This window comes from Microcaecilia unicolor, chromosome 3 (genome assembly GCF_901765095.1).
Source record: "Microcaecilia unicolor chromosome 3, aMicUni1.1, whole genome shotgun sequence".
Lineage (NCBI taxonomy): Eukaryota > Metazoa > Chordata > Amphibia > Gymnophiona > Siphonopidae > Microcaecilia > Microcaecilia unicolor.
Genome location: NC_044033.1, coordinates 436248557 through 436275703, shown reverse-complemented (window position 1 = coordinate 436275703; position 27147 = coordinate 436248557). Strand labels below are relative to the sequence as shown.

Genomic DNA, 27147 nt, shown 5'->3' with positions numbered 1-27147 from the left:
GGACATGGTGCATGCAAATAGGCCATGCTTAATGTAGTGCTTGTTTAGCTAATGTCACATTCCTTGTCATCAAGCAGATGAATCCATTACAAATTGTCCATCAACCAGCAGGGCAGCAATGGGAAGAGAGGTTTAGGAGGATAGAGAGTGGTGGCAGTGGGGCTGGCCTCTAGGTAGAAGACTGGTGGGTCTCCCACACCCACATCCTCCGCCTGCCCCTTTCAACTGATCACCCAAGTGAAAGCAAAGGCTGTCTGAAGCGGCGTCCGTGCTTGCAGGAGGTACAAACTGTTAAACAACAGCTGGCTCTTACGAAGGGGAAGGGCGGGGGGGAGGCGCAGGGGAGGGGAGGGCTGGGTCCTGGAACTCAAAACAGTGGGGGGGAGGGGGCGGGGGTCGTGGAACTCGGTGAGGGGTGCCTGCAGCCGGACAGGTTACCCCTCTTGCCCATTTTAATGGGCTTTTAATGGCTTGTGGCTACATACAGAACAAGTTATCTCATCCTATTCCACTCTTAAACAGAATAGGTACTATTTATATTACATCAAATACTGATATATAAACATAGGAAAAATCCAATTTTAACTACAAGGCACCCTTATCACAATTAGTAACTCTCCCCCTTTTTTTTTTTTGGCACACTTGGGTATGCAATGGTATTTGTTATCTTTTAGCAAACTAATAAACTTTTTTTTTTTTAAATACTTTCAACTTAGATCTGCCTTAAATTCAGCTAAAATGGTTAATAATGCAAAATATATTACACCTGAAATCTTTAATGTCTTATGTGATGCTTTTGCTGTAGGTAATTCAGCATCTCATTATGAAATCCTTTTATCTCATGTTTATAGCAAACTCAATTAGCTATCTCTCTAACTGAAAATTAATGGTCTTTATTTTGGACTAAGGTAAATAAGCTTCTTGTATCTGCTCCCATCTTACAAACTTTATTTTTCATTATGCACAAATCAATATGGTCCCCAGTCAAACAACATAGAATTAGTTACGAATTATCTAATTTGTGTTGGTCATGCAACTCAGCTATAGGTATGATGGAACATATGTTATTTTTATGTCCCACTCTACTTATGTACTGGAACCTTATATGGAGCAGGATTTCATCGGTACTGAATATTAACTTACCAATTTCATATAAATTTATCATCCTTTGTTCTACTTGGTTTGAGAAGATTTTATCTGTGGAACATTGTAAACTCTGACATCTTAACTGCTCTAGCTTTAAAAGATGTTTTACGGGAATGGAAGGCTAACAGTAAACTTTCCTCTTCCTTCTGGTGGAACACAAATGTCTTATTGATAGGTTTTTTTTCTGCTACTTTGGTTTCATTCTTAACAGAGCTGGATACTTTATTAACGTATGAGAACCAGTAACTCTTATGTGAAAATGCAAAAATTTCACTGATTTCTTAAATCCCACAACTTTGTATTTGACAGGCCACAAGCTTATAGTGTGCAGAATTTCTTTCTTTCCTTATTTTATTAAGACAGCACAATTGCTACTTTCTCTATTATTTATATGCATTTAATATTGCTCCTATATTGCATATATATGTTTTGTTATATCTTTTCATAGTGTAAATTTTAAAAACTTCAATGAAAATGGTTTGAACTAAAAAAAAGCCACACAGGCAGACTCAAGATGAGAAAAATACACACTGCAAAGAGAAGACAGTGATGCATCCTCTCAGCGCTGTAGAAAAACAAAGACTAAGAAACCCAAGCTCGCACATTGGGTGGGAAGGCACTAATGCATGGGCATTGGGATACTACTAGAAAATTCTGGTACTTGCTAGTCAGTGTCTTTACCGGGCTCTGACTGATGATGTCACCCAGCTGTGAGAATACGATGACCTGCTTGTTTTTGGAGAATGGAGTTTTTTTTTTTTTTAATGATTGACTGAAGTAAGCTCCAACTGACAGGTTATGGTTGTGAGCATTTATAACTGAGGTCTTTTTTTTTCCCTCTATTTTTTCAGTAACTAAACATAGTATATTACATGTGGAGTCGAATTATCTCTAAGGCTCACAGTGCCCCAAACTAGTGAGTGCTTTAGATTAGTTTTTAATAGATGTACATTATAAACCATAAAAATAAAGCATGTAGGAAATCAAGCCCTTAATGAGAAAAAGCAAAAGTACAGATAGCCTCATACCCTGTTAAGGAAACATTTTAATGTAGATTTTACAACACTCCTTGTCTACATAAGTACCGCTATACTGGAACAGGCCAAAGTATCCTGTTTCCAACAGTTGCCAATCCAGATCACAAGTACTTGGCAAGATCCCAAAACAGTACAATATATTTTATGCTGCTTATCCCAGAAGGATGCCACAATAGTTATGCTTGAAACGGGGGCCTGAATGGAAACCTTAGGGAACTGGTATCTGGAAGAAGAGAAGCGTTACAGAGGCTGATCTGTGAATCTGATTTGATTTTTAGCATGGTTTATCAAATGGCCTGCAAGTGTGAAACCTTAAAAAAAAAGTACAGATGGCCTATGGCTGCTTCAGCATGTGCAGATTTCTACTACATGAAGCAAGGCTAGAATAAGAGAGCAAGCCAATAAGAAACCAAAATACTTATGGTACCAGTGCAGCAACCCAACCATTAATCAAGGAATTACGATAGACTGTAAGAATGAACCTTGAACCCCAGAGCTAGAAAAAAGATAAAGTAGCGGAAAAGACAGCCTTCAGCTCTGTGACCGAGTTCCTTGGGAACTCCTGACCTGCTTTTCGTTTAGAATCTAAATGCTAAGTTCAAAGCTTCCCTTAAAACCTGGATTTTCTCCCAAGCTTCCCAGCAGTTCCATTATCAGCTAAACTCTTACTGCCTCTGCTCTCTTCCTAGTGGACTCTTCTGCCTCCTCAATCAGTGTCTGGTATTTGCTGCCCTGTCACCTGATGTTCTCCTCAATCTACAATATCTTTCTTGTTTTGTCTTTGTCCATATCTTCTGGGAACCATTTTTTATTGATTAATGCCTCAGTGGCCACTGGATTACAGCTGGTATATCAAATAATAAATCTGCATTTAACATGTGTAGGAACAAGCTGATTTGGCATTCAGTGGAGGAGTAGCCTAATGATTAGTGCAGTGGGCTGAGAACCTGGGTTAAATTCTCACTGCAGCTCCTTGTGACTCTGGGCAAGTCACTTAACCTTCCATTGCCACAGAAAGGCAGTATATCAAATTCAAGACCCCACACCTACAGACATAAAGCCACTTAGTAACTTAAATGACAACAATCTCACAGTACTGCATTAATAATAATATGTGCCATTTTACTGACATGTTTGTGATAAAATGTTCACAACAGAGCTTATAAATATGCAAAATATTATTTCTAATCCACACACATCATAGAAATAGCAAATTAAACTAATTTCATACTGCCCCTGAAAACTAATGCCTTTTACAATGTCATGCTACAGTTTCTGAAATGGTGCTTTTGGTGCCAGCCAGTGGTATGGCTTATTCTGGGACCTGTCATCGCTATTAGAATGGTCAGCATGTAACCATACTGACTTGGGCTAAACATCTTGCTTTTACTGGGTCATAGTTGCACACAGGGCACTTTAAGCAGCAGACTTCTGTGAGTTGGAGTTACAGAAAAGACCCACAGAGCACTGCTTTCTCACTTATTATATGATAGCCACTTTTGGCACCATCGGTGACATCAAGATAACAGCAGCTACACAAGTGCTGAATGTCCACAAAGAATACCTCTTACAGGTAAGCAACACTGCTTTGTTTGTCAGGTGTGTTCTGCTGGTATATCACTCAACAGCGGAGGTCAGTTTATACAGAGATTTTCCCCCCAAAATGGCTCTCAGAGCCATCAAGTAGAGGAACTTCGTACAAGTTTCACAACACAGACTGTGCTACATTTGAGGCTCTACCACCTGGATTAAAAATTCACTTCTGCTGTTGGTGCAGTTTCAAGATGTTCAAATTCAAGAAAGCTGTTGAAGATACATGGATCTAATTAATGCAAGTCTTAACAAAAAAAAACAAACAAACCCCAAATTGTATCTTCTGAATATTTTTTTCAGTAGTTAGAAAGCGGCTCTTTCAGGAAAATTGAAAAACTGCAGCTGCACGATCAAGTCCTCTTACATCTTTGATCAAAAAAAGTCTTTGCGGCTAAGACATTGCTCACACCATTTTCAAACACGAAGGCATCCTGTGCTGTAAACTTGGGCTGTCGGGGAGGACGTCAAGCTTTCTCTGATGTTAAGACTGAATCAAATGTGGCAGACAGGACTTTGCAGATGGCTTGTGCTTGTTCCTCCAATATAAAACAAAAAGTATTTATTTAGTGTGCCCATCATCCTCCTCAATTATATACATTGTGACATTACTGTAGCTGAGGTGTGAATACAATTTGTGCTTCTTCCATTGCAATACTATGAGTTTAGCCTCTAAGGTGGCTTTTCTTCCAGGCCTCTATAAGGCAGCTAGCACTGCATTCCTAAGCTTAGAAATTCCATTTAGGGTGTAGATTTTGTATAGAAAAAGCACCTTTTTCTGGGGATCAATAATCACAAGAGGATTTACAAGCAACTAATGCAAACTAATTTGTGCACATGACTTCTCACATGCTTATTTCTGAAAGAATCAAGTAGTAACAAAAGCAAATATAGATAACTACACAGAGGTACAGCCTGAACCCTTGTGTAAAATACTGTAAACTCTCCATATTGCAGCATCTGACCTTTCAGTACCATTAGCAGTGTGTTTTAATAATGATGAACTGAAATATCAACCTGTGGGGCTATGGCACATGTCCCAAAAACAACATGAATGTCATTCTTGAGTTGGCTAGTGCTAATAATCTAATACTTCCTAATATAATTCAAGGAGAACTCAAACCACAAGAGCCTCAGTTGTGGTTTGATTGAGTTTTCCTTGAATTATATTAAGGAGTATTGGATTATTAGCGCTGGGTGGTTCTATTATTTGATTCTGTAACCCCCAATATAGATCTACTCCAATCCATTGACTCCGATTCTTGAGCTGGCTGGCTAGCACATCAGAATGAAGTAGAGATTCATCAATTCTAGCCAGAGAATCTCTACTATTGGTACCACCTTCCCTCTCCTCTCCAACTTTAATAATTTAAACCACTGAACTGCCCACTATGAACTAGGTCAAAATGAAGGGCCTTAGCTATTGAGCATCATCTCAGCAGTCTGGATTTTATCTGCAGGCCGTGAAGGAAAGTTTAAATGAAGAAAAAAAAAAAACTATTGAACACTGTGAACACAACATGACTGTGGAGCTAGAGTCAAGATTATAAATATTAGATGGCCTCAATGGATTCCAGAGGAAGAAGTTATGAAAAAGTCTATCACTGACAGAGAAGTACATTTGAACTGAAGGATAAAACAAGAAAAAAATGGGAAGAAATAAGAAAATTGGAACATGAGTAGTTATACATGGTGTAGACATATCTGCCTGAATAATTATATCAAAAGCAATTTTATAAAAATGATCAGGCATAAAATGTGTAAAATGAGCCAGTCTATGAAAGTATTGTAACTGTTAAACACATGGAGAGTCATATGTTTCACATGGTTCTATGGTTACAGCTGTTTGTAAGATATACTAATCACATTATATATTGTTAGTGCCTGGATTAATTTTAATTTTATAAAAAAATTAACTTCAATTTCTTACTGAAATTTCAAAATGACACTGCTTTGATTACCATGTTAATGAACGCCTGGAGTTCTGAACAACTGCAAATTAGCTGAGAAAGTCTCAGAACATTTACTCATGTCTTTTTAATTCTGATCCATCCAACTCTTCATTTCGGCTCTGTTCCCCAGTTAGTTTAGTGGGCTGTGTATGTTTCATGACCGCGCCAACAGGAGTCTTTCCCTGCTACTGAACCCTTTCCCATGCTAGACTCCTTGCCAATGTTCCCTCTAATATATCGAAAAGAGGAGAAACGAATTCCCTCTCAGAAACAATACAGTAGCAACAAATAGGAGAAGATAATATCAAATGGGATATATAAATCTATTCTACAATCACTTCAAAAAAATCTTCAAGGGGAAGTGACAGAATGGAATAAGTGTAGCCTTAGGACCCCTCTTGTAGACACAGCTACTTCAAGTCTGAGACTTTTATCACAATTTTCTAATCATTTGCCACTCCTCTACCACCTAATTGAGACATTATATCAATGCCCACATAAACACAGCAGCGTTTCGGTAGTCAGCCTGCTTCCGGGGTTAACTGCAGACCAAATATCTTACTGGCGCAGCTTACATCCAACTATTTACTTTTACATCATAAGCCAATAACATTTCTAAATTTCACAGGTGAAAAAATGCCAGCCTTCAGTACATTTAACGCCAGAAGCAGGCTGACTGCCGAAATGCTGCTGTGTGTATGTGAGCATCAGGAGATTATATGAGATTCAGCACGGGATTCTTTATACAAGAAAAGTGACATTTTTGTCTTTTGATTTTTGGATTACTGGCTGTGGTTTTTGTACAACATATAGGTTTTATGAACATTTTTTGCAATAAATATAATTGATATACTACTAAACATTTCTAGAGCGCTACTAGGGTTACGTAGTGCTGTACAAATCAACAAAGAAGAACGGTCCCTGCTCAGAGGAGCTTACAATCTAAAGGACGAAATGTCAAGTTGATGCAGTCTAGATTTCTTGAGTAGAGGTGTGGTGGTTAGGTGCTGAAGGCGACATTGAAGAGGTGGGCTTTGAGCAATGATTTGAAGATGGGCAGGGAGGGGGCCTGGCGTATGGGCTCAGGGAGTTCCATGCATGGGCTGAGGCAAGGCAGAAAGGGCGGAGCCTGGAGTTGGTGGAGAAGGGTACTGAAAGGAGGGATTTGTCTTGAGAGCGGAGGTTACGGGTAGGAATGTAAGGAGAGACGAGGGTAGAGAGGTAAGGAGGGGCTGCAGATCGAGTGCATTTGTAGGTTAGGAGAAGCTTGAACGGTATGCGGTACCTGATCGGAAGCCAGTGAAGTGACTTGAGGAGAGGAGTGATATGAGTATATCTGTCCAGGTGGAAGATAAGCCGTGCAGCAGAGTTCTGAATGGACTGAAGGGGGATAGATGGCTGAGTGGGAGGCCAGTGAGGAGTAAGTTGCAGTAGTCAAGGCGAGAGGTAATGAGAGAGTGGATGAGAGTTCGGGTGGTGTGCTCTGAGAGGAAAGGGCGAATTTTGCTAATTTATAGAGGAAGAAGTGACAGGTCTTGGCTATCTGCTGGATATGCGTAGAGAAGGAGAGGGAGGAGTCGAAGATGACACCGAGGTTGCGGGCAGATGAGACGGGGACGATGGTGTTATCAACTGAGATAGAGAGTGGAGGGAGAGAAGTGGGTTTGTGTGGGAAGTCAAGAAGTTCGGTCGTGGCCATGTTCAGTTCAGGTGGCGGTTGGACATCCAGGCAGCAATGTCGGATAAGCAGGCCGATACTTTGGCCTGTGTTTCCGCAGTGATGTCTGGTGTGGAGAGATAAAGCTGGGTGTAATCAGCATAAAGATGATAGTGGAAGCCATGAGATGAGATCAGGGATCCCAGGGAAGAGGTGTAGATTGAAAAAAGAAGGGGTCCAAGGACAGATCCCTGAGGGACTCCAACAGAGAGCGGGATAGGGGTGGAGGACGAACCATGAGAGTGCACTCTGAAGGTATGATGGGAGAGATAAGAGAAGAACCAGGAGAGGACAGAGTCCTGGAATCCAATAGAGGACAGTGTGTCAAGAAGTAAGTTATGATTGACAGTGTCAAAAGCGGCGGATAGGTCGATGAGGATGGAGTAGTGACCTTTGGATTTGGCGAGGAATAGGTCATTGCAGACTTTAGATAGTGCCGATATAATGTCTCAGCTGGTGAAGGAGCAACCAACGAACTTCTACCCTTCCGAAAGCTGCTGAAAACATACCTCTTCAAACAAGCCTATCCGAACGACCCAACTTAATTTACGTACCAAACCACACCACTAACATTAACCTTACCTCAATCCTTCCCCCACATTTCTCCATGTTATCATTTTCTACTCAACTTGTTATCGCTGTAAGACCTTTGTAACTATACATTATGTTATCCTTGTAATACTTTGTACTCATTCATTGTTTAGCCGCACTATCGAGCGGGAAAGAGTGGGGTATAAATGCCATAAATAAATAAGGAGTGACAAATGATTAGAAAATTGTGATAAAAGTCTAAGGCAACACTCATTTCATTCTGATGTCATTTCCTCTTGAATATTTTTTTGAAGTGATTGTAGAATAGATTTACATATCCCATTTCATATTCTCTTCCTCAAATGTATTATTATCTAAGCATATGTACAGGACGAGGATTTAAAAAAAAAAAGGTTAACCCCCCCCCCCCCCCCCCCCAGCATGCCCTTGAATAGAGATGGCCCAGTGGGCCATGAATCAACCCCCCCCCCCAGTGGTCTAGCGGCCCTCTTCCCCACCCCCCTACCTTTGATGGAGGGAGGTGGCTTTTCTCCTCTTCCATTGGTGCTACCTCACAAATGACGGCGCTCAGCCCAGTGCATCCTGGGATGTGCTGGGTGGGGCTTCACACCATATAAGGGAGAAATTCCCTTATGTAGTGTGAAGCCCTGCCCAACGCATCCCAGGATGCACTGGGCAGGGCTACCGATGATGGAAGAGGAGGGAGGCCACCTTCCTCCTCCAACGAAGGTAGAGGGTGGGGAATGGCCGCTAGACCACCAGGTCATGGGGGAGAGGGGGGAATTGACTCATGGCCCACTGGGTCACCAGGGCTCCATATGATGGGATACTGAACCCGTGTCGCTAGGGGGAGGGGTGCTGCTAGCATGCAAATGCATGCTGGACAGGGCTCACCATTCCTCCCCAATGGTCTGCATACCCTAACGCCAGCTCTGACCTGGTGAAGGGTTTGGCGCGCTGCTCGCTGATCATTGGGGAGGAACACATTTAGCATGCATTTGCATGCTAGTTGCGTTCAGAGCCTGCGAGCACACTGTTTCAGGGGCTCTGATCATTTTAGTTTCTGGCTCGCTGGAGGGTAGACTTTCCACTGCTGTCTATCCTCCAGCGAGCCAGAAACGAAAATGGTCATCAGTGTGGTTTCCTGAAGAAGCGGATGCAAAACAGGACCGTTGGGACCACATAATGTTAAGCCAGCCAACTGGGGTGTAACCACGCTTCACATGAATTGCACAGCTCCACAAAGATAAGTTTTTTTACTCTCAATGTCAAGTGCGTTTTGATTAGCACTGTGTATAAACGACAGTGGGTAAAGTGCGTATGATGTTCCTTAATGATATTATATGAGATGGAAAGATTTTATAGTGCAAGATAAAAATATATATATATATATATTTTTAGGGGTTTTTTGATCTATGATTACTTTTTGCACTGTGTGCAGAAGAATCACTAGTTATTTGCCACAGTTGTATGAGATCTTTTTTCCTCCTTAAAAAGTCACTCTTCACTGTTTGGGTTTTGATGAGTATCTGCAATCGATTTCAGTGAACTTGATCTATGTTGTGGTTCATAAGGAAAGTTTTCAACAAATATACACCAAAGTTTCCATATTTCCCGACCTGTTTATTCCATCAAAAATAAAAAATGGAGTTTTGAACTCACTTTACATCTAGTCACTAACAAAACAACTTTTTAGCTAAATATACTTTACCAGACTATTACACTGGTACACCCAGAGGCTACATTCTTCTTGATTTGCATCGGTTGTCTTCAAAGCCAACAAACTTTTTCCTGCTACCAGCCCATCATCATAACAAACCATCCGGACAATTAAATACAGAGCGTGTCTGTGCAAAATGTCCTGTGGAAGTAAGAAATATCAAAGTTATCTGAAAATCCAATGCATATTTCTTTTTAATATTCTAGAAGGCTCTACCCTCCACAGTCCTATTCCCCCCGCCCCCTCAAAAATCTGAGGGACAATTTAAAATTATGTTGTAAAACAAAGCAACTCTGCAACTTATGCATTCATTTATGTTTATTAAAAACTTGTTATACTGCCAAATACCAACATGGAAGAATCTAAGTGGTTTTACCATAAAAACACACACATACAAAATAGAAAGGAATGCCAGATTCAAATAGGACAGAAAACAAACACTCATCCAAGGTCATTCATCCAAAGAAAAAAAAAAAAGCTACACACCAGGAGTCATACCAGCGATTAAAGAGACAGGAACATCAACAGAAGACCTGCTGAAAGAAATGGGCTTTCAAAGGGGATTTAAACATTTTAAAGGACTGTTCAGGATGTATCATTCCTGGAAGACTGTTCTAAAGGGAAGGCGCCAGATAGGAGAAATCTGAATGGCAAGTTAAGTTCATATGTGATATATCTAGGGTCGGGTATGACCAATCTGTTGGAATCTAGGGACCAGAGTTGGTGAGCAGAGGTGTAAGGAGTGTGTAAATTTTGAGAGAGACAAAGCATTCCCAGAATAACAGATTATGGGGCTCATTTTCTATTACTATGTAACTTTGTAAGTCTAAGTGCTTTGAAAATATGCCTCTTTGTGTACTAACATAAGAACTTTATAAGCAAAATGGGAGGCCAGTGTAGTCTAAGTAGCAGAGGAGAAGCATGGTCATGCCTGTTAGTGCTGCAGAGGAAGTAAGCAGCACAGTTTTGAAGTGTTTAAAGTCTTTGAGATTGAGGTAGTCCCACATAGATCATATTGCAGTAGTCCACACAGGAAATAAGTAAAGCATAAAGAGCAGCGTACAATGATAGAAAAATCAAGCATTAGATGGATAATCCATAATGAACAAAGAGTTGAGAAACCTAGCCTGATCACCTCTGAGATATGTTTAGAAAAGGTGAGTTGAGCTGAGGATACTGAGTGGTTATAACATAGGGTATGTACATATTATGTATGTACATGGGCCTTCTTGCTGTCTGAGGTCTATCTAGTCTAATCTTCTCCTGTCAAACAGCTTGGAATGGAGGGTTTGCCTTGTGGTTATAGCAACGTGCTGAGAACCAGGGATACCAGGTTCAAATCTTACTGCCACCCCTTGTGATCTTGGGACAAGTCACTTAGGGAACCTGGCACTTAGCGTACGCCAATGTCTATTAGAGCATGCTGATCTTTAGTGACAAGGCCCCTTAACCCTCTATATGCCCTCTGGGGACAGCGAAACACCTACTGTATCTGAATTGTAATGCATTGTGAACTATTGAGAAAAGCATGAGCTGAATTCAAATTCCTCTTCCCCTCTCTGTCTTGTGCTAGAGATACAACAGAAATGTCTACCATATTATATTTTAGCTGTAGCTCTTCTATCTATGCCCTATCAAAATCTACTTATAAGAGTATCAGTGGAGGAGTGCCTAGTGGTTAGGGTGGTGGACTTTGGTCCTGGGGAACCGAGGAACTGAGTTCGATTCCCGGCACAGGCAGCTCCTTGTGACTCTGGGCAAGTCACTTAACCCTCCATTGCTTGCCGCATTGAGCCTGCCATGAGTGGGAAAGCGCGGGGTACAAATGTAACAAAAAAACAAAATCTTACTAGAGCGCATCATACTTTTGGTGAGTTCAAGGCTTTCTTTTATGAACTGATCCCTTGAAAGAGCAAGTGGAATCTTTCATGCACCATGACACTATATACACAAAAGAGGTTAGTCCAGTCCACAGAGTTAACTTTTGTAGGGTGTTACCATACGTGGTTTATGTTTTTGTTTCCCCTCAACCAATCAGGCTGCAGAGGGCAGACATATCATAAAAACTCTAGAAATTTCAGTTACTTTGTTGATTGATACATAGTTTCCATATATACACCTATACTTAGTTTTTTCAGAAATTCAGATAGAAAATTTTTTACTTACATACTGATCAGATGTTGCTACCTTAATGCCATACTTTGAAACACCCATAATAAACTCCTCTTCTGGTGGCACAAAGGGCAACTTTCCATCTTGCTTTGAAATGAAAAAGAAAACAAAACCTTTAAACTTCTGTCATAAAAAGAGAAGCAATTTAACAAAAGAAGAAGACCTCCTTTCCTATCCATTGACGTGTGGTGAGGGCTGGGCTATGTGCGATCCTTCTTTGAGATAGTGTTGGCATGAAGAGGATGCACCTCCAAGCCCATTTTACCACTGATCAACCAAAGCCCATTCTGTGCAAAAGCTGCATCATGGAACATCCACAGACTGCTCTGACCTCAACCCTTTAAGCAGCAACTGACCCCAAACTTCTGATAACTTGCAGAGGATGACGCCTTTTCTTTGTCACCCCCTTCCTTCTCTCTCTCACCATCTCACAGTATCCTCAAGCTGCTTGATCACACAATAAAAAGTCTCCCTTATCCTACATGTGGCCATCTTGAATCTCTTTCTCTCATGGTAATGGAGCAGTGGTCAGTGCTTGCAATCCCTTCACCTCCTCTCTGTCCTTACCATCCTTCCCTTCTCATTTCTCCCCCCTTCCTACTGTCTTCTCTGACCTCTTTCCTTTCCTCATGTCACTCTCTCTTCCATCTTCATGATTCATCAATCTCTTCTACCACTTCTCATTCCTATCTCTCTTCTCTCCCACCCCCTTCCTGTTTTCTCATTGTTTTCTTCCACCTGTCTTCTTCCCTCCTTCCTCTTTGTTCATTCATCTTTTCCCACTTCATCTCTGTTCATCCCCTCTCACTTTCTCCTTTTCTTCCTTACCAGTAGGCAGAGTCAACAGTATGGCCACGGGGACTCATAACGAGTGAGGTCAATTCTCATAGCACTCCTCCCACCACACACTTCCACTTTAGTCCTGCCACACCCATCCACACCCATCCAGAACCAACTCACAAAAGCCATGGTAATCAAGGGCTCACAATTTGACAAATTCAGAAAGATTCTTTTTGTCCACTCAAGGCAGTTGGCTAAGTTGTACCCTTGGATTAATGCCCATGAAGTGAATTTTTTGACTATCATATTGGACTTCGATGGTGAATTGGAAACCCAAATTATAATTGCCTTCATCTGTCCTAGCTTTGACATAGGTTACTAAGGAGCTGTAGATAGCAGCAGATCCATGTAAGGGAAATGAAGTCAGCTCAGAGGTTTTATTCTGTCTCTACCTGCTGGCAGGGGGACATAACCTACTTGTTCAGACTAGTCTGGCAAAACTCAGGAAAGGAAATTATAACATGTAAGTTTAGATTTCACCTTAGTAAACATATGACATATAACTTGAGGCAAGCAATAATTCTCTCTCTTCAGGCTTTTATTTATGGTTTGGTGTAAATATTTTATTAGGCTAGTTTTTATCACCTGTGCCACATCAATATAATTGATCAAGTCCAAGGGACCTTGGAGGCTTCTGCACTCTTCAACTTTCAGTTTTTCAATGGCACCAACATACTTAACTCTGAATTCTGCACAGTTGTCAGAATTACTGTTGCTTTGCCCTGTGAATAAAGAAAATATTTATCTTTACCTTTTCTTTGAAAGGAAAAAAAAATGACTACCTCCACTTAAACCCATTTATTCAAACACAATCCCACCCACGCTGTAATGTGCTCTTCCCAAAGAAAGCTAGTCGTGTTACAACAGCATTCTTTTCTGTTTATGCTGTTTGATCTTATGGTATTGGAATACACCAGGACACAAAATTTCAACTCCAGTTGCATTAGCCGAAAAAGCATGCACTTGCCAGATTTGGTGGGTACAGCATTTACTGGGGCAGAATGGCAGAAATAAGATTTTGCACTAATGGGCCTTACAGGTACATGTCTAACATAGGTAGGAGGAGGACCAGTAAAAACAAGAAAATCCAAACAAACTGATCCTAATTACAATAAAGTGTGCTCACTAAAAACATCTTCAAACAATTTCAACTAATTTATGGAGGAAAAAAAAAAGACTTCTGAACTGTGGTCTGATTATATTCTCAATCACAGAACCATCTTAAGCCATCATAGATCATTAAAAAAAAAGAAAAGAAAAACCTCCACATGAAATTTTTCCAATGCAAATCACTGTTAGAAAAGATCAGCGAGTACACTTCCAAGAAATCAGAAGAAAATTTAATAAGCTTAATCGCTGTTTGTAACAAATTATAAGGTCACTTATCTTGACATATTATGTCCAATACGGCCTTCAAACTGTAAGCTTCTAATAGCTGAGACACATTTCTTCAGTTCCCAACAGGGGATCCCTGTTTTGCCAGGAGCTGCATCAGGAAATTATTCCACTGTTCTCACATGGCTTTTTCTCAAGTAAAGCCGAGTGAGAACAGTGGAATAACCCCCTGATGCAACTCCTGGAGAAGGGATTTGAAGAAATGTGGCTCAGTTATTAGAAGTTTACAGTTTGGAGGCTTTACTGGACATAATACGTCAAAATAAGTGACCTTATAATTTGTTACAAACAGTGATTAAGCCTATTAAATTTTCCTCTGTTCGGTTTCCTTGGAAGCTGATCCTGAGATTTTGATTTGAACTGGAAAGATTTCATGTGGAGGTTTTTCTTTTCTTTTTTTTAATGACCTATGATGGTTTAAGATGGTTCTGAGATTGAGAGTATCAGACCACAGTTCTGAGGTCTTTTTTTCTGCACAAATTGGTTGAAATTGTTTGAAGATGTTTTTAGTGAGTAAACTTTTTTGTGATTAAGATCAGTTTATGTTTGGATTTCCTTATTGGTATACCCATACTGCTAGTGACATATCTGAATGTAAGATGCATTGGAGCAAAGACAACAATTTCTGTCACATTTTCCTCCATACCCTGCTCCTTTTTATTTCTTCTGTGCCAAGCCCTGGATGTGCCTGCACTCTGCATTGCAGTGCCCTAGCTCCTCCTCCCCTATCTCCCCTCCTCTTGTTGCTCTATCTAGAGGACATGCTAACCACAGAAAGGACACAGGCAAAAGTACCTCTAACTGCCTCCTCCTGTGGCCTACTGGTCGTGTAAATCTGAGCTGACAAATAATAGACTGCACAAACTGACACTTGCGCTTCCTGCCTTCAAACTAGAGAGTTGCACGGGGACAGAAATCCAACCCGTCCCCGCTGGAATCTAACCCGTTCCCATCTGTCCCCGTAAGGAATCTAACCCATCCCCACCCATCCCCGCGGGGAATCTAACCTGTCCCCACAAGAATTTAATGGTACATTAAAAAAAAAAAAAATTCTTGTCTGCTCTCTGAGTTTGAGCCGCAGCACTGCACACAAGGAAGGAACAGAAATTGGAACACTCTGGAGCGCACATGTAAGACTTCTCTGATTCACTGGCACTGTGTGCTGAGAGATCGCCAAATGCACACGCCAGTAGGTCAGGTGACATCTGATGCTGGTGCCTATGTCAGAGCTGAGGTCTGCGCATCAGCCTGGGAGCAGACAGGATTAATAGTAACATAGTAAATAACAGCAGATAAAAACCAGAACGGTCCACCCAGTCTGCCAATAGACATAATCATTATCAATTCATGATTAAATCAACAATGAATGTGATATTATATACTTGATTATAGTCTTTCTGTGGCGTTTCTGGGACATAGACCATAGAAGTCCGCCTGGCCCTATCCTTATGTTCCAACTGCTGGAGTTGCCCTCGAAGACCACTCCAGCCTATTTATCTTCTCATTTGCTGGACACAGACCGTAAAAGTCTGTCCAGCACTGTCCTCATGTTCCAGCCACTAAAGTTGCTGTCTAAGCCCTTTCCAGCCCATCTTAAACCAGATTGCCATATATGAAAGACAGACCATGCAGGTCTCCTGGTATCAGCCCTAGTTCATCACAACTAGAGTCGCCATCTATGTGTCACTCGACACATTCACACACATGCAGTCATTTAAGTTTCGTTTTTTTTTATAACTTCCATTTTCTAATTAGAGATCCTAAATGTTTATACCATGCCTTTTTGAATTTCATCACATTTGTATCTCTACCACCTCCTTAATGGAGACTTTCCGCATCTGTGCTGTTAAAGCAAGGAGGAGACAGAACTCAAAGAACTTGGTACTCGGTAGGTGAGAGGCTGGCGCAAATGCAGCATACACTTCCACGGGAACCCCGCAGGAACTGCTTCCGTCCCCACAGGATCCCCGCAGAACTGCTTCAGTCCCTGCGAGAATCTCATGGTTTCTGTGGGATTCCCGTGAACTCTGTTCCCATGCAAGTCTCTACTTCAAACTTCAGTAACCCATTCACCAATTCCCAATCTCCAACAGCGAGCTTAACTAGAAGTTCCAGATAACCCAAGTCTCCCAGCTATTTAACTTCCAGATTATCTGCTCCATCTCCTGGGATCGTTTATCTATTTACTAGACCGTCACTTATACAAAAAGTAAATCAGAATGGTTTACAATATAATATAACAATAAAATCAATGTTAGAATACTATAAAAACACACTTTGAAATCCATTTCTGATAGAAAAGCACAGCAAAACCAGAGAGCCAATTAGTAACATTCATACAAATAACTCAGATTATAATCACCATCATAAAAACATAATAAAAGCAAAGAAATATTAAAAATTCCGTTTTTTCCCCCCCTGTTCTCTTCTTCTCTCTCTTTCCCTTCTGAATACTGGGGATACAGGTGAGAGGCTTCACAACCCTCCAGTCTATTTGTGTAGCAAAGATGTGTACTCAAGGTCCCTGCACTAAACAGGAAGTAACTACAGGAGGAGGGGCTGCACTGGGGAATGTAAACACATATCTGCTGCATCCCTATGGGTCAGAGGGCAGTACTGCCACCAGTGTCACATTTCCTCCACTTCCTTTTGCTGCTGCCACAACTGCAGGCCTTTTAGCACTGCCCTTGCTACAGCCTCCAAGGAAAGTAGAAATATGATGTGCGGCAGAAGTAGGTGAGGGAGAGACTAAATTGGTAGCGCTAGAGGAAAGTGGAAAGATGAGTCTTGAAATGGACACTCAATGAAGTTACATGGAAATATTTTTAAAACAAATAGGAAATATTTTTTCACTCAATGAATAGCTAAGCTCTGGAACTTGTTGTCAGAGGATGTGATAACACTGGTTAGTGTATCTGGATTTATAAAAGGTTTGGACAAGTTCCTGGAGGAAAAGTCCATAGTCTACTATTGAAACAGACATGGGAAAGCCACTGCTTGCCCCGGGATTAGTAGCATGGGATGTTGCTACTATCTGGGTTTCTGCCAGGTACTTGTGACCAGGATTGGCCACTGTTGCAAACAGGATACTGGGCAAGATTGGTCTGACCCGGTATCCCTATTCTTATGTTCTTGTACCTCAGGCTACACGTTTGTCAGTTGTGATGCACATCCCCATTCTTACATGTTAGTCCACCCCTACAACTTACCTGAGCTTTTGGTAGAGTCTGTATCTAAGCTAGCCACAGTGCTGGATCTGGAAAGCCCACCGAGGCTCGAATCTACAGACTGTTCAAGAGAGGAATTACAAGTCAAAATACAGAAAACTCATCTTTCTCAAACCCAAATACTCTCTAAACCTTCTCCATCTGGGCAGCATCCCTCTTCATATCAAATAAGGGTTCTAAAAGATCATGGATAGTAAAGTAAAGCTACCATTAAAAGTGAGCTCCCAGACAAAAAGATATGTACCTCCTAAAGTCAGTACACATTACCAGGAACTAGACCAGAACCTCCAAACCTAGCTTGGGGATCCCACAGCCGGCTGGATTTCCAGGGTATACACAATGAATCTAAACACTGGAAACTAGTAAATGCAAATTTAGCTCAAGATCTCTCAAAAATACGATTTGCTGTGGGATCCCTAGATCAGGTTTCGGAAGCCCTGAACTAGAAAATAGAAACAACTGAATATTAGAGACTACAATTGCAAAACAGTAACCATTAAACTGAAAAGAGATAAAAGAAGGTTTTCTTACTTCTCACTTTCTAGTGATGAATGCCAAACCACTTCTGTCTTAGCCACACAAATTTTTCAAGGCATATAAAGGAGTATTTTTTGAGGGATTCATAATTTCATAAATAAATGCATGTAATTATGCCTCCTATTAGCTTTTTGTTCTTCTATCTAATCCACACCTTATTTTCAGGGCTTTTTGGGCAGGACATAAGAATTCTGATGGTACTTTAAGATTTATTCCACAAATATGAATACATAACTGTCAACACAACATAACTAGCTTGCTGTACATCTAATCCATATAAAAATTTCAGAATGTGGCCTAGGAGCAGGAGGATTTGGATAGACTCTCCTGCCACCCCAGATCCATGTGCGATACCTTGGACACAGGCCAGCATATTCACAACCCAAAGTACAGGCTGCATTAGCTGTGACTGAAACTTCTTGCTCGCTAATGGGGCTGTGAGAATCTTTATCTCTCCGAGCGACAGAGGGACATTTTAGAACATACAGCAAAGCTAACTGGTTGACTTTCCTGATCTCTGTAAAATGATCTGCTGCTAAACTATATCCCATTAAAGAAAGGAACAGTCTGCAGCTACCTTAGCTGAAAGGCACTTTCAAATAAAAAAAATTCAAGTCACACTCACCACACCAACCCTTTATCTGATTTAACAGTGAATACATCATTTTCCTTAAAGAAAGGTGTGAGAGGACATGAGCCATCTCTCCAACCTTCTGATGGCGAAGGATGCTTGAAGATATTGTATCTGAACTTTTTGCCACCAGACGTGTTTTAACAAGCTTTACCTATCCTATCTGGACTTGTAAGAGGTCCTAAAGCTAGGGCTTTGAGGTGTATTGTAAAATCACAAGAGTAGTCTTATCTTATCTTCATTTAGCTTATCTGGGTTATGAATACTGAGTGTTGTAAAAACAACCATCCAACCAAAAGGAGGTGATGATTAATGAGACATGTCAAATTTTCAGCAGGTTGAAAATATAAATAGAAACCTCCCTTGTTTTACAAGATTCATCAAACTGTCTTCTCCACTAGAATTTTGCAGTTATTTCTGAACCACAGAGAAATGTCAGATCAACACATGTATCTCAGTCACACTAACTGCTCCATTTTTTTTTATTATTTCAGTCCATCAACCAATTATGAATTGTCCCTCTCTTACTAATTTCTCCCTTTTTTCTTCCCAGGCTCCATTCTTTCCCTTCTACCTTCAATGAAATACTCCCCAGGTGTTTTATTGTATTAATCAAAATGTAATATTTCAGGGCCATCTTGAACCCATGGTGTTTCTACGATAGTCAGATTCACACAACAAAACATGATAATTTTCTGCTGAATTAACTTCATATTCCATGGTTAAACTGCTGCTTAGCAGAAAGAATACAAACTCTCGTATAGCCGGCTAAACAGGCGGTGTGCTGCTCCTGGGCTCACCTTGCTTTTAGTACTAATCTCACTGCTCTGTGAACTGCTACTGCTGTGCCTTTTCTTCCCTTTACGGAACATTCTTCACCATAGCTTGATCAAGATGAGATGCATGACATCAGTGGCAAAAAAGAGCAAAGCCTGAAAGGGAACAGAAAGACCAATGGCTTACATTGGCTTTATTATTCTCTGCACAAAGGGGCAGGCATTAATTACAAAGGTTCCAGAGTGGGGCACGTATCTTTCGCAAGGAAAAAATACTCCTATCACCATGTACTTATTGAAAGAAGCATGTGAGGATGAGCTTGTTCCTTTCCACTGAAAAAAGTAAAGCAGTGAAAAACCTGCTACCACCTATCCCCACTATCCTTATCTTTTGAGAATACAACCATGACGGCCCGTTATGTGAACTCTTATGACTCCGTGCCATCTTACTGAGATGAGTGTGCCCAACAGTTCCTAACCTCCCCTCAACCCCATCCTCTTCCCCCTCCACCCAAGCACACAAAGTCAGCCTGTTGTAGACGATAAACAAATCGTGATTATGTCCTGGAATTTATTCAGTACTGCACTTCTTGTCTTGTGTGAGATAGTTTGCAGGTAATAATTCCAAACGGACAAAAAAGCCTTTGCCTTCTGGGGGTAGCAAGGGCAGCCTGCACCTCCCAAAACATTAAGGCATGTAGTCTATTTCTCCAATACCAAAAAGAGGGAGGCATATCCTGCAACCAATGATTAAATATACACTTTCTCCCAATGAATAGTCTTTGCTAAGAAATAAATGAGAAGCTTTATCAGGAATCTCATAAACTTCCCATTTAGCTAATAGAATTCCCTTCCAAGAAAGGACTATGCATTGACCAAAAAGATTCCCCAAGTATCTATGAATTGTTCTGCAAAAAGCCTGGATACCACTCCATCTCCAGAAGGCATTGTCCCCCCACAGACACTTGGAACATTGTGCAATGGGCACCCAATCCACTTTAAGAGGCCTGTAGCTGTGATATATATGCTTTAAGAAGTATAAAGTATTGACACTCTTGGAGATTCGATATCCTTTATCAATTTAGAAAGTCTACCCCCTCCAAGTCATACCCAACATCTCTGCTCCATGCTTCCTTGAGAGGACCATACTCCCGTGGAGGGAGAAGAGAAACCAAAGCTTTATGTAGCACAGATACCAAGACTGGTCCAAATACATCTCCTTATAAAAATTCTCTAAGCTTCTGACCTAAACCTGCTTTTAAGGCTGACTGATCTAAGCTGGCATAGTAGTGATGCAACTGCAGATAAGCAAAATAGTTATTCTGAGGTAGAGCAAGTATTTGCTGCAATTCTAGGAAAGAGTAGAATCTGCCTTCCTCATTAAGGAGATGTTCAAGTAAAGTGATGCTTAAGTCTGACTATCTCCTAAAGAGTCCAGACTCCATTCCCAGCATGAAATCAGAGTTGCCCCTACATGGCAACAAATCATTAACAATAGGATTCTGGTTCCAAAAATGCAAAAGCTCTCTCCAGATGCTTCTCAATAATTGCAGCAGAATTTTGTTGTGGCAAAATCCTAGCCCGAGCCTGCAGAAGAAATTTTAAATACCACTAGGCAAACAATGCCTGCTCCTATCGTACTGGTGTAAATTGATCAGAAATGAATAACCAGTCTCGAGGATGCCTCAATAAGCAGCTTGATTATATTGATTAAACAACCTCTCTGTGACCAAGTATCATAAAGGTACTCCATACGCATTTTTTATTTCTTCGCAGCACCCAAAAACTGCCTAAACAGTCTTTTTAACAACTGCAAAACCTTTTGCAAGAGATAAATTGGTATAACTTGCAAGACATAAAGCCAAAGAGGAAAAATCACCATTTTAAAGAGATTAATCCTACCCATTAATGATTAAAGTAAATGGCTCCATTTTTCAAACTGAAGTTTAGTATCCTGTAACAACCTGTCTCCATTCAAAGGATGGATATCCCACGTCTCCATAGATAGTAACAACCCAAGATACTGGATAGATCTGTCCACCCATTTCATAAAAATATAAGCATTGCCATACTGGGACAGACTGCCCATCAAGCCCAGCATTCTGTTTCCAACAGTGGCCAATCCAGGTCACAAGTACCTGGCAAGATCCCAAAACAGTACATTTTATGCTGCTTATCCTAGAAATCAGCAGTGAATTTTCCCAAATCCATCTTAATAATTCCTCATGGACTTTTCTTTTAGGAAGCTAGCCAAACCTTTTTTAAACCCCGCTGGACTAACTGCTTTTACCACATTTTCTGGCAACGAATTCCAGAATTTAATTACACGTTGAGTGAAGAAATATTATCTTCGATTTGTTTTAAATTTACTACTTTGTAGTTTCATTGTATGCCCCCTAGTCCTAGCATTTTTGGAAAAAGGAAACAAGCAATTCACATCTACCCATTCCACTCTACTCATTATTTTATATACCTCTACCATATCTCCCCTCAGCCATCTTTTCTCCAAGCTGAAGAGCCCTAGCCGCTTCAGCCTTTCCTCATAGGGAAGTCATCCCATGCCCACTATCATTTTCATCACCTTTCTCTGTACCTTTTCTAATTCCACTATATCTTTTTTGAGATACGGTGACCATAATTGCACACAGTATTCAAGGTACGGTTGCATCATGGAGTGATACAAAGGCATTATAACATCCTCATTCCTTTCCTACTAATACCTAGCATTCTGTTTGATTTCTTCGCCACCACTGCACACTGAACAGAGGGTTTCAACGTGTCATCAACGATGACACCTAGATCCTTTTCCTGGTCATTGACTCCTAACGTGGAACCTTGCATCACGTAGCTATAGTTCTGGTTCCTCTTTCCCACTTGCATCACTTTGCACTTGCTCACATTAAACGTCATCTGCCATTTGGATGCCCAGTCTCCCAGTCTCGTAAGGTCCTCTTGCAATTTTTCACAATCTCTTGCAATTTAACAACTTTGAATAACTTTGTGTAAGCTGCAAATTTAATTACCTCACTAGTTATTCCCATATCTAGATCATTTATAAATATGTTAAAAAGCAGCGGTCCCAGCACAGATCCTTGTGGAACCCCACTATCAACCCTTCTCTATTGAGAATACTAACCATTTAACCCTACTCTTTGTTTTCTATCTTTTAACCAATTTTTAATCCACAATAAAACACTACCTCTTATCCCATGACATTCCAACTTCCTCTGGAGTCTTTCATGATGTACTTTGTCAAACACCTTTTGAAAATCCAGATACACAATATCGACTGGTTCACCTTTATCCACATTTGTTCACCCTTTCAAAGAAATGTAATAGATTGGTAAGGCAAGATTTCCCTTCACTAAATCCATGTTGGATTTGTCTCATTAATCCATGCTTATGTATATGCTCTGTAATTTTGTTCTTTATAATAGTCTCTACCATGTTGTCCGGCACAGACGTCAGGCTCACCGGTCTGTAATTTCCCGAATCACTTCTGGAATCCTTTTTAAAAATTGGCTTTACATTGGCCACCCTCCAATCTTCCAGCACCATGCTTGATTTTAAAGATAAACTACATATTACTAACAATAGTTCTGCAAGTTCATTTTTCAATTCTATCAGTATTCTGGGATGTATCTCATCCAGTCCTGGCAATTTGCTACTCTTCAATTTGTCAAATTGCCCCATTGCAACGTCCGGGTTTACAGAGATTTGATTCAGTTTCTCAGACCAGTTAGCAATGAGTACCATTTCTGTTTAGTAAGAGAGCCCCTTTGTTAACTACCACCCTGCATTTATGTTTCAAAATAATTTTTATTGATTTCAAAGAAGGTAACCAAATACACAGATAAACAGTAAGCAGAAATCAACAATCTCCTTTAATAAAAATATATAGTAACAAAAAATCTTAAGATTTGGCAGTAATTTAGTAAGATATAATCCATGACCGTACTGACATGTTAATACAGATAATCAGACTTGTTCTGGCATAAGTTATAGATTGAGTCAGAGAACAGACGAAGTGGAATTTCTCCGCCACAGGTTGAACACAGAAAACTGAGATCACCTGCCCTAAATCACAAACCTCAGTACACCGAGCCTTTTACATATTTATTTATTTGTTGCATTTGTATCTCAAATTTTCCCACCTATTTGCAGGCTCAATGTGGCTTACAATGTATCGTTATTGGTAGATACTAGATTGGAAGATAGCAATTAGTATTGCATAATAGAGATGAACCAATTGAATTAAACAGGAATTTAAACAGCAGATATAGGAGAAAACCAGTTCTGATTGTAGGTAGAGTGGAGATGTGTTGCATTTGGGTTTTCTAATCTTTGTGGTATGCCTTGTTGAAAAGGTGGGTCTTCAGCGATTTCCGAAAGTTGGCAACCACCGCCCCTGGTAGGAGCTCAGACAAACTGAGGGAACGGCCTCTTATAGAAGGTATCAGAAGGGCTCCGACTAGCACAGACGTATTTAAACATAAGGAGGAACCACCAACCTAACTCACACACAAAACCTAGCAATACCTCTCTTACCTCTGACCGTCTGGAGCGCACAACAACAACCGGAAATGACCCCTCCGCGCAAGTGCATCGCCCACTTCCGGTTCCGGCTTCTTGCGACGGTGACCCTGGAAGTGGTAGAATTGTGTGAAGGGGACCAGGGGTCTGGTGGACTGGAGCTCAGCTGGCGTTTGCTACTCTGCAAAGATGTCGGTGACGGCGAAAAGGAAAGCGGACGCTTTGATTCCGGCTGAGGAAAGTGATCAGCTCCTCATCCGTCCCCTGTGAGTGGACTGTGTACTTGCTCATAGTGTTTACACAAACACATGCTGAGAGAGATAGAGAAAAAAGAATATTTAGAAAACTTGGCCTCCGGTCTAAATTTCTAAGAATGGGAGAAACGGTTATTGGGCTTTTTTTTTCTTATCCATATGCTGTTCTCCATCTTTTTCCTCTCCTTTTAGTCTCACCTTTTCTTCGCCTCCTCTTCTTCCTTCCTTCAAAATACATTAAAGTCTGAGGTTTTTTTTTCAGTGATCTAACAAATGTTTTACGCTTTCAGTATGGAAGAAAATGTACAGACATATTCAAAATGTAGGTAACTAAATTTCACCTTCTTTCTCCTAGCACAAGACGAGAGACTATGAGATGTGAAGGGCACTTTATATGTGGATACATGCAATCACACTCTATATATACTCGGTTCTAAACAATTACAATAACTGTATTTTATATTTATCATATATTCATCCAGACAGTTATAATGAGCGTGAGTGTGGTTGAGAGATCTAGGGTTTTATGAGTTTGTGAATTTGTTAAATATTTGGATAAATAAAGGATAACACTCATTATAACTGTCTGGATGAATATATGATGGATACATGCAATGAGATACTCTGAGAGTTGCAACACACACCCATCCACCTATTTACTGATATGGTATTTTCCTACACATTCACTGAGAAAGACACAGTTTATCTGATGCTCAATGAAACATTCATGTGTTCCCACAAAACTCAGATTGAAGTACATAAACATAGTAGATGACGGCAGAAAAAGACCTGCACGGTCCATCCAGTCTGCCCAACAAGATAAACTCACATGTGCCACTTTTTGTGTATACCTTACCTTGATTTGTACCTGTCTTTTTCAGGGCACAGACCGTATAAGTCTGCCCAGCACTTTCCCCGCCTCCCACCACCGGCTCTGGCACAGACCGTATAAGTCTGCCCAGCACTATCCCCGCCTCCCACCCACCAGCCCTGCCTCCCACCACCGGCTCTGGCACAGACCGTATAAGTCTGCCCAGCACTATCCCACCTCCCATCCAACAGCACTGCCTCCCACCACCGGCTAAGCTTCAGATTCACAGTTGCATACTCACATATGCACATCATACACACTTGTCCATATACTACATGATCTACTAGACAGTTATAGACACAGGCATATAAGACTATTTTTGTGTTCTTTCTGTAGTGGAGCTGGGCAGGAAGTGGGACGATCATGCATTATACTGGAGTTCAAAGGAAGAAAAATAATGGTAAGTGCTCTAGTGTTTGCACTCCGGCTAGCACAAAACATAGTTGTCTTTAAAACATCTCATGGATTTAAGCTTTACATGATCTTTTCTTTTGAGGGATGAATAGGCATGACTGAATTTGTTATTAAAATGAGGAAAGCAGATTGCTTTGTGCCCAGCTCTTGATGATTTGAGGAGATTGCTTCCAGGCTTTTCTTTATCTTTCTTAGCTGGATTGTGGGATCCATCCTGGGTTGGAAGGAATGGATGCTCTCCCTTACATTGACTTGATAGACCCTGCTGAAATTGACCTTCTCCTGATTAGTCAGTAAGTTTCCATTTTAACAAAAATGGTACGATTTTTACATTATCTTGGGAAGTTTTAAGAAGTTTTGCTGTCCAAGTCAGAATCAATAGTAGTGAAATGAGTGTGAAAAAATGGAAGCACATTGTTTTTTCAGGACCTGCATAATAACATCATTTAATATATTTGTATAAATGTGGTCTTCAAACACAGATAATTTGTATGTCTTGGTTGTCATGGTGTGGATACATTAAACAATCTAGCATCATCAGTACTATTATCACTGAATGCAGAGTTTATGTGTGATTCAGAGTCATAGTTATCAACTTGGGCATCCTTTTGTGCTTTCCTACCCAGCTTTCCTATCAAATATTGTACGTCATTCTCTTTTCCTCTCACAATCTGTCATTCTGTTCTTTCAACCGCTCCTCATTTACATTTAGAATGTAAGCTACCCAGACATTAATTTGATGGACGGTGTAGAAGCTCTTAATAAACTTGGAACCTTTTTCAGGACTGGAATTGACCACATTCAAGCAGCACTTTTTTTTTTTTTGCCCAATAGTTTCTTCCTACTCCTTTGTGCTCCCATCAAAATTGGAATCAGTTTGTGCTGGGCTATATCATCCTGAACTTTCATTTGCTATTGCCCAGGGCTTTTTCATTACTTGTATATCTCCCCTCCCCCCCTCCAAACCCAATCTCAAACCCACCATCTTAATAGCAGTCCTTGGTCAGAGGCACAAACTAGTTGTTGTTTTTTTTTTTTTTTTTTTGGGGGGGGGGGGGGGGGTTATTTTTAATTTTTAGAAATCCTTTATTGTAACAGAGCAAGAAAAACAAACCAGACTACAACACCTTTGCAACAAATTATCAACAAAGTAAATTAACAGTTTCAGCAGAACACACAGAACTGTGAAAGAAGTACGTTGATTACCCATTGCTTGTAGGATTACTTTTAGATTTTTTGTTTTTGTTACATTTGTACCCCGCACTTTCCCACTCACGGCAGGCTCTATGCGGCAGGCAATGGAGGGTTAAGTGACTTGCCCAGAGTCACAAGGAGCTGCCTGTGCCACTCTGGTTCATAAAGCATTTTACTTTGGCATCCCTCTATATCTTCCTTGCTTACCTACACCCTATTCTCTTGCTAGGACCCTCCACTCCTCCCCTCTGTTTTATTGCTTGAGGAGCCCTTGCAATGTTTAAATCTGGCTTTAAAACGTTATTTTTAAATTTTGGCATATATATTCTTCATATTATTGCCTTTGCGTTCAGTGGTGGATACTTCAGTTCCTGCAGCTGCTGTTTTAATGTTTGCTATTGTTTCTTCCTTCCTTGTTGAATTTATTGCATATTCTTACATTTCCTTTATTCGAATATTGTAAACTACCTAGAAATAAATATTTGATGGGCAGTATATCAAATATTATTACAACTTGAAACTATTAGTTTACCCCTAATGAAGCCAACTTCTTATAAAATCTTCCTGGTCTACATAGAGATACTAAAGT

General features: G+C 40.5%; 2 protein-coding genes across 6 annotated transcripts in view; one reads left to right on the top strand and one right to left on the bottom strand.

Moving 5' to 3' along the window:
• Positions 1-3650: 3650 nt before the first annotated feature.
• ITGB1BP1 (integrin subunit beta 1 binding protein 1) lies at positions 3651-25705 on the bottom strand. Of its 5 annotated transcripts, XM_030198890.1 has the most exons (8): positions 25696-25705; positions 23832-23835; positions 19317-19448; positions 17331-17409; positions 13312-13448; positions 11881-11973; positions 9706-9855; positions 3651-4312 (listed from the first exon to the last, which is right to left on the bottom strand). In XM_030198890.1, the coding sequence occupies exons 3-8, from the start codon at positions 19386-19388 to the stop codon at positions 4241-4243; spliced, it is 603 nt and encodes a 200-aa protein (XP_030054750.1). In that variant the 5' UTR covers positions 19389-19448; positions 23832-23835; positions 25696-25705; the 3' UTR covers positions 3651-4240. The 5 variants fall into 5 exon arrangements, with proteins under 5 accessions (XP_030054750.1, XP_030054747.1, XP_030054749.1 ...); XM_030198887.1 differs by lacking the exons at positions 23832-23835; positions 25696-25705 and adding an exon at positions 23841-23910; XM_030198889.1 differs by lacking the exons at positions 23832-23835; positions 25696-25705 and adding an exon at positions 22591-22624.
• The window catches only part of CPSF3 (cleavage and polyadenylation specific factor 3), a 59429-nt gene continuing 56194 nt past the window's right edge, over positions 23913-27147 (top strand). Inside the window, exons 1-3 of the mRNA XM_030198885.1 lie at positions 23913-24091; positions 25287-25350; positions 25560-25657. Coding sequence (XP_030054745.1) covers positions 24015-24091; positions 25287-25350; positions 25560-25657 — 239 coding nt within the window. The 5' untranslated portion in view covers positions 23913-24014. The remainder of the gene's footprint in view (positions 24092-25286; positions 25351-25559; positions 25658-27147) is intronic.

Excerpts from the sequence above, each read along its gene's own strand:
- ITGB1BP1 (XM_030198890.1), bottom strand. The coding sequence starts at position 19,388 with ATGTTCCGTAAAGGGAAGAAAAGGCACAGCAGTAGCAGTTCACAGAGC. Across the intron at positions 11,974-13,311 it reads ATTATATTGATGTGGCACAG|CAAGATGGAAAGTTGCCCTT; the intron begins GTGATAAAAACT and ends TTCATTTCAAAG. Across the intron at positions 4,313-9,705 it reads TGTACCAGTGTAATAGTCTG|GAACAAGCACAAGCCATCTG; the intron begins GTAAAGTATATT and ends TTTATATTGGAG.